Source organism: Plectropomus leopardus, chromosome 22 (genome assembly GCF_026936395.1).
Source record: "Plectropomus leopardus strain MGB_pleo_1.0 chromosome 22, ASM2693639v1, whole genome shotgun sequence".
Taxonomy (NCBI): Eukaryota; Metazoa; Chordata; class Actinopteri; order Perciformes; family Serranidae; genus Plectropomus; species Plectropomus leopardus.
Window position 1 is genome coordinate 23,488,111 of NC_142197.1, and position 21,920 is coordinate 23,510,030.

At 38.0% G+C, this 21,920-nt stretch overlaps 2 protein-coding genes and 1 pseudogene across 3 annotated transcripts; all 3 read right to left on the minus strand.

Annotated features, from left to right (window-relative positions):
* Positions 1 to 6,018: 6,018 nt before the first annotated feature.
* On the minus strand, positions 6,019 to 12,524 carry LOC121961460 (E3 ubiquitin-protein ligase TRIM21-like). The gene is made up of 2 exons (XM_088072805.1): positions 12,426 to 12,524; positions 6,019 to 9,438 (listed from the first exon to the last, which is right to left on the minus strand). The coding sequence occupies exon 2, from the start codon at positions 9,434 to 9,436 to the stop codon at positions 7,796 to 7,798; it is 1,641 nt and encodes a 546-aa protein (XP_087928931.1). The 5' UTR covers positions 9,437 to 9,438; positions 12,426 to 12,524; the 3' UTR covers positions 6,019 to 7,795.
* Positions 12,525 to 13,484: 960 nt separating this feature from the next.
* On the minus strand, positions 13,485 to 19,085 carry LOC121961281 (E3 ubiquitin-protein ligase TRIM21-like; annotated as a pseudogene). The gene is made up of 2 exons (XR_015775548.1): positions 18,611 to 19,085; positions 13,485 to 15,937 (listed from the first exon to the last, which is right to left on the minus strand). The product of XR_015775548.1 is annotated as an E3 ubiquitin-protein ligase TRIM21-like (transcript).
* LOC148185928 (E3 ubiquitin/ISG15 ligase TRIM25-like) lies at positions 19,081 to 19,539 on the minus strand. The gene has a single exon (XM_088073060.1). It carries the CDS (start codon positions 19,537 to 19,539, stop codon positions 19,081 to 19,083), a length of 459 nt encoding a protein of 152 aa, XP_087929186.1.
* Positions 19,540 to 21,920: the final 2,381 nt, after the last annotated feature.

A 21,920-nucleotide genomic window follows, 5' to 3' on the forward strand; every position in this document is an offset into this window, starting at 1 on the left:
ACCTGGTGTCTCCCAACACACATTCTCGTCCCAGGTCACCACATGTTGCAGCTTTGTCAGTGGACTTCTGCATCTACATATTCTGGGTAAGGTATCCTTCTCCATCTGTTGTTTATGCTTCAGGATGGAACTGTGGTGTCAACAAATGCACATGGTGGGATGATGCTGCATGTGGTTTTGTTTAGGCAACACAGCACATGCAGTACAGATGGTTAGGTTTAGGTGACAAAGTCACAGACTTTTACAAAAAGCACTGAAAGAGCAGCGCTATTTGACAAATTTGAAATGAGAACAGGCTGTGTCTCCAGGACCACACTTTGCCATAATAACACACAAACACACACACACACACACACACACACACACACACACACAAGTTTGAAACAGTACAAGCCCAGCTTGGAATTTTTGGTTCTAAAAATGCTCTGAGAATGGTACAACAGCAAGAGGGTCTGGTTCGATCACGGGTGGAACGAGGCTCAGTCCGTGGGCGGAGGCCCTTCTGTGCGGAGTTTGCATGTTCTCTCCGTGTCTGCATGGGTTCTCTCCAGGATCTCCGGCTTCCTCCCACAGTCCAGAGACATGCAGGTCAGGTTGATTGGTGACTCTAAATATATTAGGTGTGAGCGTGAAAGGTTGTCTGTCTATATGTGTCAGCCCTGTGATAGTCTGGAGACCTGTCCAGGGTGTACCCCGCCTTCCGCCCAATGACAGCTGGGATTGGCTCCAGCCCCCCTGCGACCAGTGTTGCCAACTTGATGACTTTGTCGCTATATCTAGCGACTTTCCAAACCTCCTTGGCGACTTAATTTGTCAAAAACGGCTAACGACAAATCTAGTGAAATTTTTCTGGTCATCTGGGGAATGATTGTGTTGACAAAGCAAATCTAGTGACTTGTATTGACAAAGCTTCAGCAAGAAGCATCTAACACATCTCACTCCGCAGTTCACATTTCAGTACAGGACAGTACACAGTACGGCGAGGGCAGCTGCCATCTCCTCCTCCTCATCACTCTCACAGCACTCATGCAGTCAGTCTGACCAGCAGCCCCTCAGTCCCAACCTGCAGTGGACTCTGTGACCGCCCTGAGAGCTGTCGGCCCTGCAGATAAATCACGCGTGTGCAGCTTACAACCAATCACAGATGATGATTTTGTATAGTTGCAGCAGAGACGTTACGTTTTTGTTTAAATATTCACTCTTTTTTAGTTTCACCTCCCAAAATCCCTCACATGGTTCACTCTGTCTCAGTCAGTCTCACTCAGTCACCTTCTTGACCTTGTTCCTCTGGCCAAATATAAGCTACAAGACCACGTTTTTGTTTTGCTCTACATTCATTAGGTCACTAAAAAAGAAAAGAAAAAAGCTAACATTATAGTTATATGGAAACAAAAACAAACTTGTAAATACATAAATAGTAAGTTTGTAAACTACCTGGTCAGCCTTTTCTATTAATTTTGCCTCTCTCAGAATTTCTTATTATGCAAATTAGCTGGTGACATCATCTAGCTACTTCTTGCGACTTTTGGGCGAGCCAATAGCTACTTTCCTTACAGAGGAGTTGGCAACACTGCCTGCGACCCTTGCAAGGACAAGAGGTTATGGACAATGAATGAACGAATGAAATGTTAAAAATGTTTTGTTGTTGTTGTTGTTGTTAACATATCACATTACATTACATTTCCATTAAAAACGTTTTTATAAAAGTACTATCTATGATCTCTTACCTCTCAACATCACCAAAACATCCTCAGAACGTGTCAGTTATAACATTATGCCTTGGTCAACATTTAACCATATAGGGACATTATTTAAAATGTTAAACATCCTTAAAATGTTCTTTGAACAATAGATTAAAACATTGTAACTTGTAGGTAATGTAAGCCAATGTTGTGGAAATGTTTCCAGTTAGCTGGGAGGTGCTAGCTTAACTGCGTTGTTGCTAGCGTAACTGTGAAATGTAACTTCTTATGTGGCTTTGTCTTCATAGTAATATTATACAGCATACTACCATTACATTAATGTATGGGTTAAGCCCCAGCGGGGCTAGATAGCTAGTTTGGTTTGCAAGGTGCAGCAGAAATTCATGCAAACAGTGATACTAATTGGAACAGCCAAAAACAGACTCAAAGATACTGTTCACCCAAAAGTTAAAAACACATATTCTTCTTCTTACCTGTAGCACTATTTATTAGTGGATAGTTTTGGTGTGGGTTGCAGAGTGTTGGAGATATCAGCCATAGAAATGTCTGCCTTCTCTCCATTATAATGGAACTACATGGCACTTGCCTTGTGGTGCTCAAAGTGTCAAAAAATACATTTAAAAAACTCAACAGCAATGTCTCTTTCCAGAAATTGTGACCCAGTTACACAAAATAATCAACACACCTTGTTGTTGGCTGTTACATGTAGGAACTTCTTTCTGTCTGCCGAAGTACACCCACAAACCATATTACTGCGCAGAAGAAAGCATGCATTCACTCATGGACTGAGTGACCCTACTCGTGACTGTGAGACATATAAAAATTAGTGATGTCACAAATTTGGTTGAAATTTCAAGTTGAAAGACAGACATTTTCTTAAATTACTGCACTTTGTAATTTACATCAAATGGTACTCAAACAGGAGTGTATTTTTTTTGGGGGGGGGGACTATTTTCAGCTGCGGATTACAATATATTTGGTCCTTTTGTGGTGGCAGGATGGTGCAGGTGGTATTGAGTCAAAATAGACTACAGTGTGTGTTCATGGAAATGAAGGAACATGTCACCCAGTGCAACAGTGCGGTTCAGCGTGTTTTAATAGTTTTTGGACAAAAATGGAGCACTATGGCACAGGAAAAGAAGAAATATCAGGCACTGTGAACACACAATACTTTTAGGTCGATACATTCAGTGTTGGTAATGCACTTTTTATGGGATTTGCTCACCTAATAAAAACACAGAAAAGCATATTCAGTCTAAAATGTGTTTCTCTCTCTCTCTCTCTGTGTGTGTGTGTGTGTGTGTGTGTGTGTGTGTGTGTGTGTGTGTCTCCAAACTTCAAGGCAGTGATTTTGGCCACGCAGAGGAAAATAATCCGTGGAAAATCCGTTAAGCAGGCAATGACATCACACAACCTGCAGTTTCCATAATGCAAAGATAAACGTGACTCCGCACCATGCTCCACACTTGCACACACAGGCGCGCACACACACAGCCCCTGCTCCTCCTGCCCTGTCTGCCAGCTGTGAGGAGCATACGTGCAGTCCCACACATCGTCTCCTCACCAGCCACAGCCTTTTTCCCACACTAATTATTAACACAACTGTGCCTGGATGACTAGATCCTCTGAAATTTCCCTCACATGTGCAATGATAAAATACGTAAAATAAATATAAAAACTTGCTAACAAGGCACAAAATTGCTGCATGGCTTTTGGTTGCAAATAATTGTAAAAATAAAATGCAAACATACAGTAAAAAAAAAAAAAAAAAAAAAAGACGCAGGGATTGATACTGGATTCAGCTAGTTTATTTTACACAACTTAAACTATTTCTCAGTGTTTCAGTGTATTCTTTATTTAAAAATGCTTAACAGCTGATTCAATATAACTGCTGTTTTTGCAGGAAAAGAAGCTATAAACTATAGTTCTTGTTAAGGTTTTGAACATTTTTTTTTATCTGACATGCTGTGTGCAAGCATTTGCAAAGAAGACAAAAAGATCCATAATTTAGATATAGGGCACTGGTTTGATCCACAAACAGACTAATGTGCAAACTGTGTTTAGAGTTTTTGAAAATGGGACTACAAATTGGAAAAAAGGATGTTTGCGACTGTAAGAAAAAAACCCCCGTAATTATAAAAAATAAATAAATGCCTTATTTATTACCATTAATTCCATATAATCCAGTTTGTTTAGTATCAATGCATTAACGGAAGTTCAAAATATAAAGTTAGCAAGTTCCTTTATTGAGGTTTTTCCCTTTCTTTTCATTCTGTCTTATTTTTAGTAAAAATAGTACGTACGTGACTGTCACATTACTGCCAGGTGTGGGTAAAGGTGCGACAGAAAACACGTCTGGCCCCACCCACTGGCGATGCTGGGTGCGGCTCCATGGATGAGTCAACCAGCTTGAATAGAAAACTCATCAAATTTCATAAATCCAGCCTTTGTTTATCCCAAAGGGGAATTGCTGTATTGCAGCAGCCATGTGACACATATAACAATCACAAAACAAACATAGAGTAAGGGCATTCAAATAGATAAGTAAGAAGTTAAATAATAAAATCATAAATAGCTAAAATATTAACCAGGAACTGAAGTTCAACAAAAAAATAGAGCTCATACTCTAGGTTTTGAATATATTCAATGATCTCAATCTCACTGAGATGATTAAATAAGTAAGTTTTTATATCAGAGTGTAAAAATCTAGTCAAAAAGCACCTTTGAATTTAGCATGTTTTGACTTCCAGATCCCATATAAAGGTGCACTGCTTGATCTATATTGGTTTTTATATAAACAGCACAACTCATGATGGTATTATTATTATATAAATTAAAACCAGAGGACAAATATTGTAAGGTGCAGGATGCATAATGTCAATATAATATAATACAAAGAAATAGGCCAAAAACAACAACAGAGACAATACAAGCAATGAAACCAGAAATAAAAGAAAATAAAACATTAATTAAAAAGGTGCAATAAATTAAAAGAAATAAAAAGAGAAAAGACAACATCGTACAAAAGCAAGTCTATAAAAATGGGTTTTAAGAAGTGATTTAAAAAAAGTTACTGACTCTGCAAGCCTTATCTCCTCAGGCAGGTCGTTCCAAAGCCGAGGGGCCCTGACGGCAAACGCACATTACAACCCTTAAGTCCAAATGAGCCTCATTTGCCTCAGTATGCTAACATTTACCTTGACCAGAGCACAGGTGGGGAATTTTTTGCCTGACAGCCTGAAATAATGCCGGTGAGGTAAACATGGATTCACTGGTATTTATTTGTCCTATCAGCAGAAAAAATCACTAATTGCCCCTTTAATATATAATCTTTTGCAGTGCAGATGTTAAGTTTGGTGCTACATCAACTTTCTTTGGGATGCTACATAACTTTTATAGCTATGAGGCTCTGGCGTTCTGCCAAAGATGTATGTAAGCACCTGATACCTGAACTTGAACCGTGATGTCCTGATGACGAGAAACAACACGTCATCACCTGACGTATCCGAGGGCAGCTCCCGATGAAAGAAAAAACATGCAGATTTGAAACGGATTAAGGGGAGTGATACTTTACTCCCTCTTTTTATTCTGCACGCGCGCGCACACACACACACACACACACACACACACACACACACAAACACACACACATACACACAGCTAAGTACCTGTGACCTTAGCCCTAGATTGCTGTAGCAGATGGATGTTCAAACCAGTTTGACGATGACGCAGCACTTGTATTACATCATACCTACACAGCAAACACAGGGTGGAACATCCACTCCCACAACTAATAAGCAATAATAGTATCCTTAATTATATCACTTGGAGTACTACAGTATTTTCCTCTCAAAACGTACATATAATGTGTAGCACCACGCACATGTCAGTCATAACATTGCATGCACAGAATTTAGCATCTTTGATGAGGAACTGCATCTAGGGAAATTAATTGTTGTCTTCTCGGGCATATAGCAAAATGAAATCCCAGGCTGAGATTTCAGACCGTAATCTGTGACGTCAGACAGAAAGAATTTATTGAACTAACAGAAAGTAGGAGGCTGACTTCACAGATTCCCACAGTGTTTTCTTGAGTTTCAAAGGTATTTCTCCTTAATTAAAATTCAAACTAGCTGTGGCTGACCAAAATATATCTCCATACGCAAGGAATAATTGCTCTCTCACACAACAAAATACCAGTCAGTGAGAGAATATTCTCCAATATCTGTATATAAAAGGTTTTAAAGACTGACTGACACTGTGTCTAGCTGGCTAACTAAAAAAAATATTACATTAAAAAGAGGCCCAATAATAGTCATTATGTCTTTATTTATATAGAAGTCTCAAACAACTTTGCTTTTACAGCATAGATTACAAAAAAAAAAAAAAACCATAACATTGTCTCGGATTCATTATCAAACATTAATGACATTAAATTAAGGAAAACATTTCACATTACAATTAATGCTTATAATTCCAAAATTAATAATCAGTAAAATTCATAAATCAACCAACAAATTGTAACATTATTTAAAAATAAATTACAAAAAAACAAGCCCCCAAAAAACAAAAAAATAAATAAAATAAACCTAAAATAAAAAAATACAAAATGGATATAATACAATCCATTGTAGGCCAAAACTAGATTATCATCATGACCAAACAATAAACAAAAATATAGAAAATATAACACAAATTCAAAAATGTACGTTGTGAAATAATGGGATGAAATTATGAATTAATGTATTTGAATGTATTCACTGTTACTATGTGCATTTTCATCCTCTATTTTAATGGTGACTGAGACCTATTGAAAGTGTTTAAAATGTATTTTACGAATCTTTATTGTGAAAACCCCATTTTCAAATATATGTATATATATATATATGTATATATATATGTATATATATTTTTTCAGGCAAACAGTGGCATTTTCTATATCAGCACATTAAATCTTAATGTAACCTGTCATAATAATGTTTTAAATAATAGACATTCATTGCTACTTGCCAGAATAACAGACATTTCAGTTATTTGGTCTTACTGTATGTTAGGTTTTTTTTTTTCATTACGTATTATAAATTCCCATTTTAAGTTTGGCACATTGAGAATTCCATAGTGCAGAATTTGTTTGTGCTCCCAAACACAGTTATCCAAAAATGTAATGTGAAGTTTCAAATTCTGAATAGGGAAAATAGTTGTCTTCAAATTCATTCCCATGTATATTGAGAAAAACAAATCTAAAACTCTTCGGAAGAAGAACTTCTGCAGCTCCCAAACCCTAAGAGTGCTCTAATTAAACCACACAGGCTCCAGTAAGGCTCTTGATTAAATCTCTGGCGCCTTCCAGTGGAGTAATGCCAACAGTGCACAAACCCTTGAAAAAAATGTTCATCAAAAGAGCGATGTAGTGTACAAATTTTCAGTGTACAAGAATTCAGAATGTTTACTTAAGACCATCTTCTCAATATTAATGTGGATTGCAAAATGTCTGCAGTTTTGGGATAGAAAATACAAATCTAAAAAAAAAAAAATACAGGAATGTGAATTAAATCTACTAAACAAAAAGTTAAACACAAGACCTTTTGCTCCCATTTCAGACAGCTTTAAGGGAAAAATCTAAGACTTTTTTCATGCACATAGATATACGGTCTATTTGGTCACAAATTTATTAAAAAATGTATTACTGAGCAGTTCTGCTTTTCCTGTGAGGCTGGTTGGATGTACTGCCAAATTCCGAAGGATAAAACTGGGGACGTTTTATGGCAGTGAAATGAATATTCAGATCATAGTCCACTGGTGAACATTCCTGCAGTCAGCATGGCACACTCCCACAAAACTGACATCTGTGGCTTTGTGTTGTGTGATCAAACTGCACATTTTAGGGTGGCCTTTTATTGTGATTATCCCAAAGTACACCTGTGAAAAATGATGTCTTTTTAATCAGCATCTTGTTATGCCACACCTGTCAGGTGGATGGGTTATCTTGGGAAAAGAGGAGTGTTTTCAAATCTGTGTCAAGAATTTTAAAGGGGAAACATATCTACTGAGTGCATAAAAAATCCTAGATCTTTAGCTTGAGCCTGCTTACTTTAGGCAGATTGACTGATGGAACAAATGATTAGAGGAGAAGAGTTTTTACCATCACTATTATGCCTGGGATTGAAATATGGGTAGAGTTTGTGACCAAACTTACAGCCAGTAAAGGAGTAAATGAGAACAGCAGCATCTACGTCATAAAAAGAAACCAGATCCTTCTCGAAATCCACAAACACCCCCACCTTCTGAGGCTGCGACTGTAGAGTGAGAGGGATCAGAGATCTGTCATGAGCCTTGTACTGATTTCCATTCATCAAGCATACAGTCCAGTAGCCAGTCTTAGGGGACACTGTTATGAAGGTGTTCTTTCTGTCAATAGACCATCTTACCACTCCTAAAGTCCAGGCAGTCTTCCCTTCAACTTGGACTTCATAGTAAAATCTTCCAGAATAGAAACTTTGCTTTCCCAGGACCGAATACCAAGGAAATCTCTTTGGGCTATCTGGAAGATTCTGCTTTACGTCACTATGACTGACTTGCTTCCCATCATCAGACAGGATGAGATAAGGATTTGCTGTTTCAGGATCAAGAGTCACATCCACTGCAAACTGCTTGAACCTTGTAAGCTCAATGTCAACACACAGCTTCTTAACGTCTTTGCCGAGAGTCTCCTCCAGCTGAGCCACAGCTCTCTTCACAGTCTCCTCATATAATGGGCAAATGCTGACCTCTGACCAGTCCTTGGTGGTCAAAGCAGGGTTCAGAGGAGGGATGTTTTGGAGGAGTTGAAGGTGGTCTTCAGTGTGTGAGAGCTGCTCCAGCTCAGAGCTTCTCTTCATTAGCTCAGAGATTTCTTCTTCCAGCTCTTTGATGAAGCCTTCAGCCTGTTTCTCTGTTGTTTTGTGCCTCTCTTTAATCATCTCAGTGAGCTCAGCCAGACTTCTCTCAACAGACTGGATCAGAGCAGTGAAGACCTTCACGCTGGCTGCTGTCTCTCTGTCTGCATCTTCCTTGCTGAGCTCCACTGACTGTTTGAGTTCCTGAATCTTTAGTTGTCTGTCCTGGATCATCTGCTGAATGTCAGACTCTGTCTTTCCCAGCTCAGCTTTCTTTCCTTCATATTCTTCTATCAGAGGAACAATGTTATGAAGCTTGTGACTTGATTCAGTGCAGAACTGGCACACACACATCTGGTCAGTCTTACAGAACAGCTCCAGAGGTCTGTTATGCTTTTGACACATCCTGCTCTCCAGGTTCTCCACAGGATCAATCAGCTGATGTCTTTTCAAGTTTGTGATTCTCTGATGAGGCTCCAGGTGAGTCACACAGTAGGAGACCAGACACACCAGACAGGACTTTGTGGCCTTCACTTTGTTTTCAGTGCAAACGTCACAAAGAACTTCTCCTGGTTTGGTTTGTTGCTGCTCTGAGCTGCTGCTGATTTTATTTTGAACTGACTGTCTGAACTGAGCAGCCATCTCAGATATGAAAGTGTTGACCCGCAATTCAGGTCTTCTATCAAAAAGCTCTTTACACAGAGGACACTGACTGTGGACATTAATATCCCAGTGTTCTGCGATGCAGGTCTTGCAGAAGTTGTGTCCGCATGGTATGGTGACTGGATCAGTGAACACTTCCAGACAGATGGAGCACAGAAACTGATCTTCAGAGAGGAGACTGTTGGCTGATGCCATGTCTAAGAACAAAAGTGAAAGTGTGAAATAAAAACAAACAAGTAACAAACAATATTTTATCAGCAAAAGTCATGTTGAAACAAGCACTTTTGTGCAAATGACATGAATCCTGAAGCTGAGAACAGCTGTGCTTACAAGGTTTTTTTTTGTAATGCTGTTTTCTCGAGATCAAGAGTTAATTATTACGTTATGTCAAGAAAACAAGCTTGATCTGGATATAACAAGATGGTAAACCTATTATTTTGAAAAAGTTAAAGGTCTTTTTCTATTATTGTCATGATTCTGCTCTGCGTCCAGAGGCCTTTAGACCCTTTGTTTGAGACTTTTTGGCTATATACATGGCATCTTTTTAATTTGAGTACATCAGTAATCTTTGTTTTCCTTGTTCTGTTATCATGAAGATTTGTTTATTAGGTGTGGGGTTTTTCTTTGTTGAATTCTTTCAGTTAGTCCTTTTTTTAATTTATTTTGTCATACCTTATGCATCATGTCTAGATTCACTTCCTGCCTTTGTGTGTTTTCCCACCTATATGATTGTGAGTCCCTGTCACAGGTCAGTTCAAACGAGGAGCCAAATGCAGAACAAAAAAGGGCTGACAAGGTGTCCAACGAAAAGTGAGCTTTAATGCTGATAAGAAGTCTCCAAAAGAAAAAAAAACAAGTAGGCAACTAAAACAAGATTCAAAAACTAAACTGAAGTCAACTGGGACAACAAAGAAGAACTTGGGTTAAGACAGCAGCAACAACGGTGGAAAAAACAGGGTGGCCAACATACGAACTGACAAGGAACAAAAGGAAACACGTATATATACACAGAGAACTAATCAGGAGAACAAGACACAGCTGGGGGGGTGGACTCAGGGAAAAGGAGGGAAATACAGTGATTGGCTGACAATCAAGGTGTGGCAGGGAGCCCAAGGTTCGAGTAAAACAAGATTAAAACAGATCAGGTGTGCAGAGAAGACTTTGGTAACAGGGAGGGACAAACAAGACAGGAAGGAAACAGAGAAAGGCAGGCAGAACTGAGGACACAGGGAAACCATAAGGGAAAGTGAGAACAGGACTGAACAAACAGTGAGGGACAGGTAATAAGTTTTTTCTAAAAGGCATGGTTTGCTACTCAGGTAGACAGTCCAATATACAGGCAAACACATCCAAAACCTTGGCAAAGATCTGAATAAACTAAACTGGAGGTGGGACACATGAGGAACTGGTGAAAAACATCAAGGTGAGGCAGACAATTACGCAGACGGGAAAACACACAAAGGCAGAAAGTGAAACCAGACATGATACATAAGGTGAGTATGAAAAAATAAAACAAGAAAACATCATTTACTGAATAAATGTAACAAAAAAAACAAAAACAGAAACCAAACCAAGTAAAAAAATCCTCATGATAATAGTACAAGTGGTTACAAATACAGATCACTACTACAATAAAATAAAAATATATTAAAAAATATAGGGATAAATAGTCTGAAACAATAGGTTTAAAGGCCTTTGGACACACAGCAGGAACATAACATGATGACTTATACCGTTTCTCAGACCTCAGGAGTCTGAGAAACAGCTTAGGATACAGTGTATTAACAACTGTAGAGGGTGATTTAAGCTTAAAATATGAGAAAAGGGATAATAATATATGTATCAGACTGTACTTCAATCAAGGTCTAAAATAGGCAGAAATTGTATTGCAGTTATTTTTTGAGGAGAAGAATAGCACAGCTGCATCTTCATGGGCTTTATTAAGGCAGCTGCTGGCTGAAGCTGAGAGATGGGAGTTGGCTAATATAAAACAAAATTGTGATTTCATGATGTCACTGCAGCAAAAGCAAACTAACAAAAAAAAACCTACAACATTCATGCCCTAAAAACCTGCATAGTTATGAATCCTTCCTGACAGTCATGAAAATGATGCTGAAGGCTGAAATCAGTGTGATCGGATGGTTCATTTTTAAGTCTCCATATCCCGTGATCTTGAGAAAACAAGTCATTTTCTTGTGAAATCAGCAGTAGGTACTGAAAATCTATATTCAAGTGAAAGTAAAAATTGCCATTTGAGAAACCTACTGAAGTAAAAGTAGTTTAAAGTAAAAGTGTTTTGTTGAGCGGGTCGGCTAATCAAACAAATATGGATCGCCTATAAAATAGAAATATGAATAATCTCTGACTCTGTCCATTCCTTCGTCTCTGCCCCTCTATTTCTTATCAAAACATCAACAATTAACACTACACATGAAACATGAACATGATAGCTATATAACGACATTTTCACCTACAGTATGTGCAACTTAACTAAATGTAAGGTGCCAAAAAAGGGGTTAGGCCAGGTGACAAGAATCTTTTGGGGGCCTGGTATGGGTAATTGTTTTATGTTGGTTTTGTTTTGTTTTTTTGCACTCAAATGTGCTAGCAGAGGTTAGAAGAGTTTTTTAAAGTAGAAATCCTGATGTTAGGTGCAGTAAGCACTTCAAAATGTAACTGTTGTCTTTTTTAGATTTAGTTTTTACTCGTGCATAACTTGAAATGCATTACTACCCACTCCTCAATCAGACTTTTGATTTTCAGGAGTTGACACAAAATATCCCTTTATCTTAAGAAAACAAGCTTTGTTTTTTTGACATGACAAAATAATTAACTTGTGATTTTGGGAAAATGGCATTAATAAAATTAACTGCAAGCATGGCAGTTTTTGGCCTCCGTACTGATGGGGCAATAGTAGGCCTGTTACTGGATTAACTGCTTAAACTGTAAAAGATCATTTGAAAGTGACACAGGTACAGTTCAACCATTTAATATCAACATGTGATACATAAATATCCTCCTGGGCCTGAAAAGACAACCAGTGTAGGACGCCTCACAATGCCCTGACAGTAACAATAACCTGTCAGACTTCCATACATTGTTGTCCTTGTTAGAATATTCCCCTCTTCTCTCTTGATTCCCAGATTTACTGTTTAAAACATAATTAATATCTAACTGTACTCACTTGAACTCAGAAGCTCTGTTGGACTGTTGATCTGGACTTGTTTGTTGGGAGAGACAGACTCGTCCTGACTGCTGCGTTGCTGTTGCTCTGAATTACTTTCAGTTTCATGTACTGTGAAGTGACTGTGAAACACTCCTCTCTACTCGGTGTTGCTCCGCCTCTTCATGCAGGACATACAAAGAACACACAATCGGAGATGAGATGCAGTGACAGATGTTAGTTGCTAAAAACTGAAAGACAGAAGTCATATACTCACAGAGGTATCATATCAACTTTAAACCATCATTATGTCAGTTCAGTGTTGTTTTTACTGCAAATGTGTGGCTGTGGCATTGGAAATGAATTTGAGGAATTACAATTATAACTCCTCTTGCTCTGCACAAACACCCACCCACACACACACACACACACACACACACACACACTGAAAATTGCCTCAGTAGATGGATGTTCAAATCAGGCTGAATTTGCATCAATCCTGTTGTTGAGTTATGATAATAAGAGAGATAATCCACTTCCACAACTAATAAGAGTACATGATAAGAGTACATGCTTAAACTGTAAGACTAGAAGTACTACAATATGTTGCTTTCAAAATGTAAATATATATATATATATATGTTGCTCTGTGCACACATCAGCCATAACACTGCATACAGAGAATTACATCAAACTAGCTGTGCTCAACCACTATAATCAATATCAATAAATGCCCTCTAACACAACAAGGTATGAATCAGTAGGAGAATATTCCTCAAATATATCCACTGATGATAAATGGGATTTTAAGAGCCTCACACAATGTGTTTGATACTGAATTTCATAGGCTATCACTCAAAACAGGCTAAATAATAGTCCTTATGTCTTTATTCATATATCAGTTTAAATCAATCATATTCTCACAGCAAAAAAGCACAAACAAAAACAATACCATACCAAGTAAAACTTATATTGTCTCTGAATCATTAGCAAATATTATTCACTAAGTAAACAAGTTACATTAGAATTACATGCTCATAACTACCAAATAAAAAATCAGAGTAATATATGAATCAAACATCAAGTTGTAAATCTTTTATTAAGAAAAGAACACACATTCCTTACTCCAAAAAAATGATATTGTACAATAGTTGCTGAAACAAGATAATCATTTTGACCAAAACAAAGCAAATAAATAAACAAAAAACAATAAACATGAAAACTACAAAACATACAATGGAAAATCAAAGTTTCATTGTAATTGTTTTATTTATATTTTAACTTTCTTTTTAAAAAAAAAAAAATGGGAAAAGCCCCTGTAGGAAACTTTTGGCAAACTTCAGGCAAACACTTGCACTTTCCATTTAGGGCACATTGATTTAACGTCACTTCACATTGTAATTTTGGCACATGGGGATTTCCATAATGCAGAATTTGCATAAGACCACAACAGACTGAGTAACTGCAAGAGTTTCAAATTCAGAAAAGGGGAAAAAGTTTTTTCCAAATTCATTTTCATGCAAATCAGATTTTATACATACATGTAAAACCTTTTATTATTATTATTTACAGATTCTCAAATCTTCAGAGAGTGCACCAATAAAATCATGCGTACTACACTGAGGATGTTGACTGTTTCTCTGGCACCTCATGGTGGAGCAGCAGCAGCAGTGCACTAAGCCTTGGATGACAAATGTTCTCTCTGGGGATTCTGTTATACAACTGAAGGGTTTTATGGTCTACACATTACAGTTCACAAGAATTCAGTGTTTACTTGAGACCTTTTTTCAGATTGGAAAACCCAAGTAAATAAGATAGAATGGCAAATTGTATTTCTGCAAGAATGAGAAACATCAAAAACACACAAAAGAGTCTGAACAAAATAGGAGAGTAATTTAGGTTTTTCACATAACAGTAACTGACTTTGTCTAATCACTTTGATTAATGGAACAAATGATTAGGGGAGTGGAGTTTTTACCATCATCATTATGCTTGGGATTAAAATAAGGATAGAGTTTCTCAGTGAATTTACAGCCAGTAAAGGAATAGATGAGAGCTGCACCATGTACATCATAAAAAGAGACCAGACTCTCCTCATAATCCACAAACACCCCCACCTTCTGAGGCTGCCTCTTCAGAGAGAGGCAGACTGAAGATCCAGGAACTTTGTACACTTGTTTCTTGTTCAAGTATATAAACCAAAAGCCATTCTTAGGTGTCTGTGGGAGAAGCCCCAGTCTGTCAACAGACTGGGGCTTTAACTTGGACTTCATAATAAAATCTTTCTGAAGAGAGACTCTGCTTTCCTAAAACAGAACAAGAATAAAATCTCCTTGTGTTGTTTGGAAGATTCTGTTTTACGTCACCATGACTGACTTGCTTCCCGTCATCAGACAGGATGAGATGGTGGTTTGCCGTTTCAGGATCAAGAGTCACATCCACTGTAAACTGCTTGTGCTTCTTCAGCTCAACATCAGCACACAAATTTTTCGTCTCTTTACTGAGAGTCTCCTCCAGCTGAGCCACAGCTCTCCTCACAGTCCCCTCATATGATGTGTAAACTCTGACCTTTGTCCAGTCCTTGGTGGGTGGAGCAGGGTTCAAAGACAGGAAGTTTTGGAGGAGATGGAGGTGGTCTTCAGTGCGTGAGAGCTGCTCCAGCTCAGAGCTTCTCTTCATTAGCTCAGAGATTTCTTCTTCCAGCTCTTTGATGAAGCCTTCAGCCTGTTTCTCTGTTGTTTTGTGCCTCTCTTTAATTATCTCAGTGAGCTCAGCCAGACTTCTCTCAACAGACTGGATCAGAGCAGTGAAGATCTTCACGCTGGCTGCCGTCTCTCTGTCTGCATCTTACTTGCTGAGCTCCACTGACTGTTTGAGTTCCTGAATCTTTAGTCGTCTGTCCTGGATCATCTGCTGAATGTCAGACTCTGTCTTTCCCGGCTCAGCTTTCTTTCCTTCATATTCTTCTATCAGAGGAACAATGTTATGAAGCTTGTGACTTGATTCAGTGCAGAACTGACACACACACATCTAGTCAGTCTTACAGAACAGCTCCAGAGGTCTGTTATGCTTTTGACACATCCTGCTCTCCAGGTTCTCCACAGGATCAATCAGCTGATGTCTTTTCAGGCCTGGGATTCTCTGATGAGGCTCCAGGTGAGTCTCACAGTAGGACGTCAGACACACCAGACAGGACTTCGAGGCCTTCACTTTGATTTCAGTGCAAACGTCACAGAAAACTTCTGGTTTAGTTGGTTGCTGCTCTGAGCTGCTGCTGATTTTATTTTGAACTGACTGTCTGAACTGAGCAGCCATCTCAGATATTAAAGTGTTGACATGGAGTTCAGGTCTTCTGTCAAACTGTTTGTTACACAAAGGACACCGACTCTGGACATTAATATCCCAGTGTTCTGCGATGCAGGTCTTGCAGAAGTTGTGTCCACATGGTATGGTGACTGGATCAGTGAACACTTCCAGACAGATGGAGCACAGAAACTGATCTTCAGAGAGGAGACTGCTGGCTGATGCCATGTCTAAGAACAAAAGTGAAAGTGTGAATTAAAAACTTGGAAGTAACAGACAATATATTAGCAAAAGTCATGTGGAAACAAGTAGTTATGATGCAAATCACATAAGTATGGAAGCCAAGTATGGCTGTGCTTGCAAGTATTTATTTCTAATGCCATGTTTCTCACAATCATGAATAAATTATGTCAGGAAAACAAGCTTGATCTGGAGATAACAAGATGGACAACCTATTATTTCAAAAAAGTAAAGGGTCTTATTTTCTTGTTGTTGTGGTCTTGCTCTGCATTTTTTTGCAATTTTTTGTTTGAGACTTGGCTATATATATTGTACCTTTTTAGTTTGATTAATCGGTAATCTCTTTGTTTTTCATGTTCTATTATTGTGAGGATTTTGTTGACTAGGTTTGGGGGTTTTCTTTGTCGAATTTATTCATTTTGGCCTTTTTTTATGTTGTCGTATCTTATGTATCATGTCTGGTTTTACTTCCTGCCTTTGTGTGTTTTCCCACTAATGTGTATGCCCCTGTCACAGGTGAATGCAGATGAGGAGCCAAATGCAGAACAAAAAGGGCAGACAGGTGTCGAACAAAAAACACAACACCCCCCTCCAAAAAACCCAACAAATAAACAAGCAGGCAACTAAAACACAATTCAAAAACTAGACTAAAATCAACTGGGATAACAAAGAAGATCTTGGGTTAAGACAGCAGCAGCAGCAACAGTGGAAACAACAGGGATGATAACAGACAAACTGAAGAGGAACAAATGATAACACACACATATATAAATACACAGAGAACTAATCAGGAAAATGAGACGCAGCTGAGGGAGTTGGGAAACAGGGAAAAGGAGGGAAATACAGTGATTGGCTGACAATCAAGTCAGCCAATGACAATCATGGTAACAGGTGAGGACTGGACAACCAGGGGACAGGTGTAACTAATCATGGAAACACTAATGCGGGAAAACACAAAGACAGTAAATAAAACAAGACATGACACATGAGGAGTGATACTACAAAATAAAACAGGAAACAGAACATGAACAACAAGAAACAAGGACAACACAAACAGGAAACCTGAAAACAAAGTTCACATTATAACAAAATACCCAGGATCATGAAAGCCCCGCCCGCATCCCCTTCTCCTCTATGTACATAGACTGTGTGCTCCCCTTTGTCTTTACCTGTTCATACTATCAGAAGGTGGGTTTCCATTACACATTTGGGCAAAATTTAAGCAAAATGTTCCAAATGTCCATAAAACACAATTTCAAGATGACTGTCGCATATCAAGTGATGATATGCGACTTCTCCTTTGACAATAATATTCCAAGAAGCATGGTGATGATATTCAAAACATTAGCAGCTTTATTTCTATTGCAGCCACCACACTAGCCGTCATTATTTCCAATTGAAGGCCACGTAGGCTTGTTATGTGAGTGACAATGGAAAGGCAAGCCTCTTATATGTGGGAGCAGCTACGTTTCAGTGATTTCTGGGAGGTGACAGTCCACAATTTCACAGAGGAATTGTGGATTTGAAACTTTCAGATAATCCACTCAACTTTTAAAGAGTTATCCGATGCAATGACACCTCTTGTAGCTCCCGCTGCATCGTGCCTGAGGGAGCCAGTCCCTACTGACAAGCACATAGCCATAGCATCATGTGACCTATGTGGCCAAATAAGTGTTTGCATTGCAGTTTTGAGAAAAATGTTTTTTTTGAATCACGAGAGATATACCATCTCATGGAACTGTGAAAAAACTTTTTTGCAATAAATGTAAAGTTTTTTGTACGGGTTTTTTTTTAAATTGACATGTTTTTATGCATATTTTGAAGTTGCATTTAAATTTGCACAATTTGAGGGTTAATGGAAACCAGCCTAGTGACACTGGGACAAAGGACTCAAAAGCACAATGCAACACATAAAATTTAAAAGTAAGTTTTTACTAAAAGGCATGGTTCAGTAAACAAGTGGGCTGCATCATGTGACTTTTTAAAGCGATAAAAGAGTTCATTGCAGTTTTGCAAAATATGGCTTTTTCACCTGAAATACCACCTCATGCGAGCATAAAAGCTTTTTTGCAGTGTTTTTTGCAGCGGCCCCAGACACTTCAAAATATAACTATTGTCTTTTTTAGATTTAGTTTTTACTCATGTGCATGACTTGCAATGCGTTATTACCCACTCCTAGAAATCAGCCTTTTGATTTCTCAAGAATCGACATAAAATAACCCCTCATCTCAAGAAAACAAGCTTTGTTATCTCAAGATAACAAAATGATTTACTTGAGATTTGGGGAAAACGGCATTTAAAAAAAAGTAAGTGCAAGCATGGCAGCTCTTGGCTTCCGTATTGATGGGGCAATAGTAGGCCTGTTACTGTACAATTTCTTGAAAGGAACCACAGATTAACCGCTCAAACTGTAAAAGATAATTTTGGTGCCAAGAAACACAGGCAGCCCATCTACAGTTCAACCATTTAATATTAACATGTGATACATAAATATCCTCCTGGGCCTGAAAAGACAACCAGTGTAGGACGCCTCACAATGCCCTGACAGTAACAATAACCTGTCAGACTTCCATACATTGTTGTCCTTGTTAGAATATTCCCCTCTTCTCTCTTGATTCCCAGATTTACTGTTTAAAACATGATTAATATCTAACTGTACTCACTTGAACTCAGAGGCTCTGTTGGACTGTTGATCTGGACTTGTTTGTTGAGGGAGAGAGAGAGTCGTCTCGACTGTTGTGGTGCTGCTGCTTTGAGTTACTTTTACTTTTACTTACTTATTTACTTACTACTTTTACTTTTACTTACTTATTTACTTACTACTTTTACTTTTACTTACTTATTTACTTACTACTTTTACTTTTACTTTCATTTACTGTGAAGAGATTGTAAAACACTCCTCTTGACACAGTGTTGCTCCACCTCTTCATGCAGGAAATTATGATGTAGTGACAGATATTAGATGCTAAAAACTGAAAGACACAAGTCATATGCTCATAGCGCAATCATGTGAACTTAAAAATCATCATCATATCAATCAAATGCTGTTTTTACTGCAAATGTGTGGTTGTAGCAATAGAAATGAATTTGAAACAGCATTTAGTGCAAGCTCTTGGTCATCTCTGTCATGCTTCTAACACATCCTGCTCTCCAGGTTCTCCACAGGATCAATCAGGTGATGTCTTTTCAGGCCTGGGATTCTCCGGTGAAGTTCCAGGTGAGTCTCACAGTAGGACGTCAGACACACCAGACAGGACTTTATGGCCTTCACTTTGGTTTCAGTGCAAACGTCACAGAAAACTTCTCCTGGTTTGGTTTGTTGCTGCTCTGAGCTGCTGATTTTATTTTGAACTGACTGTCTGAACTGAGCAGCCATCTCAGATATTAAAGTGTTGACATGGAGTTCAGGTCTTCCATTAAACTGTTTGTTACACAGAGGACACTGACTCTGGACATTAGTATCCCAGTGTTCTGCGATGCAGGTCTTGCAGAAGTTGTGTCCACATGGTATGGTGACTGGATCAGTGAACACTTCCAGACAGACAGAGCACAGAAATTGATCTTCAGAGAGGAGACTGTCAGCAGATGTCATGTCTAAGAACAAAAGTAAAAGTGTGGTATACAAACAGTGAAATAACATTACATTACATAACATTACAGACATTATATTCTTCTTGAGAAAACAAAAGTTGTTCCCTGATAAATTATGTTACTATCTCGAGCGATCAACCATTTCAAACAAAAGTGAAAGTGTGAATTGAAATTGATAATTGATTTATCAGTCGATTATTTTTTCAATTAATTGATTAATTAGATTTTAAAAAGATAAAAATAGATAGAATAGATAGAATAGATAAATAGAAATAGTAATAAAATAAGTATATTTTCTCCCATCACTTTGTTTGAAAACAGATTATCACTGACAACAGTGCAAAAAGTGCAGCGCATAAACAGGCATCCCAGAGCTGTTTAATAATATTAAATTATAAATAAATAACAACAAAATCAAACATGAAATATTTCAAAATCTAAAAGTTGCCAGGTTTTACAACATACACTACACTTTCGTTTTAGATGCTGCCATAACTGTCATTCTTGCGTGCCGTGTCACTTTTGCATATTTTGCAGCTCACACACATCCTTGTTCTGCATAACGTGAAGTGCTCCCAAACTTTCGAAGTTTTTGTATGAAACGTCCTCTCTGCCTCCCCATGTGTCCTCAAAACACCTGCATGTGCACATCTGCATGTGACTTAAACAGTCCCGCCACACAGCGACTGACGTAATAATCGCGTGAGACAATGAATCAATAATTTTATTAGTTGCCAACACATTTTTGTTTTCTCTAGAATCTTCATAAATTAACTGCTTATGAGAAAACAAGCTTTGTTATCTTGAGATAACAAAACAATTAACCCCTGATCTTGAGAAAATGCCATTACCAAAATAACTGCAAGCACAGATGTTTTTGGCCCCCATACATTAACATTTTACAATAATTAATTCTGAAAAATGAGTAATAATAAGTCTGTATTGTAGTGCATTGTCTTTAAAGGGACCAAAGATCACCTGTTAAATGTCACTGTAATGGACAGCTTGAGCAAGAAGAGACACATGTATAGTTCACCTATTTAGTGCCAACAATCCAGAAATAAATCTCCTCCTGTGTCTTGCTAGGCAGGATGCACAATTCCCTAACAAGAAAAGAAGCTTATGAGACTGGTTTGGCATTATTATCTTTGTGTGAGTATTGTAATTGTAATTTTGACTTCTTTGTGAGACACACAACCTCCCACCGCCTCACCAAAATGTCAGAATTCAGTTCCTTTGCATTTCAACCACGTGAGACATCCTTCCCTTCTGTCTCCTCATCAAGATTCAAATTCGTTCGTATTTTGAACTGTGATAAGTTTAACTCACACCTTTGATAAAAGACCGAGGGGTGTGTCTCTCCACAAGCATAAAATGTCCAGTTTTCCCCATGCTCGGGGTCTTTCTTCATCCTGACCGCTCACATGTTGATTGACCTTTTCTTTGCAAAGGAAATAAAACCTTGTCGGCCGACAGAAGTCTCTATTTCATTCTTCACCAGCAAAAGCAGCAGAAAATTTCCACCACAGTATCCCCTTCTCTCTGTTGATTCCTGTTTTTACTTCAAAAAACAATGAATATTTACAGCTATACTTACTCATTGCACTAAGAAGTTCTGTTGTAGTCTTCTGTTGTAGTCTTCTGTTGTAGTCTTCTGTTGATCTATCGTTGTTTGTTTAAAGAGATTCAGCGGTGTTGTGGTCATGAATCACTTTTCTTTTCATTTACTGTAAAGACTGTGACTGTGAAGAACTTCTCTCTGCAGTGTTGCTCCACCTCTTCTTGCAACTCAGCTGGTTATCTTCTTTTTTTCTCCTAGTGGTGTGGAGGTGATTATGCTGACTTTACTACAAAATAAACTGACTCATTTCACATTGAAATTACAAAGTAAAACTCATTTTCAATTGACATGTCTCATACTATAGCCTACTGTGGGAAGAAAATAGCACAATATGAGATGATCTCCGCTAATGTTAAATGGGGGACAGATTTTATAAACTCACGCAGTGTGGAAAACATTAATCAATAATACTATAATTTCTAGCTACCGACCAACCTAATCGAAAAATGTAATCTCTTTATAAAGAAGTTTACCATATTTCCTCTTACAGAAAAAAAGAACAACACAAAAGTAAAACATAAAACTGTCTTAGATTCATTTGCAAATATAATTTAAAGAAATGGAAATTAAGTAAAAATCTTACATTACAATTAAACGCTGATACCTACCCCATGAATAATCCGTAAAATATGTAACTCAAACAACAAATCGTAAAGTCGTTTTAAAGAAACTTTCAACTGCTAACAGTAGTTGGATGTTTAAACAAGTTTGACTATGACGCAGCACTTGAATAACACCATTACTGAAACAGCAAACATAAT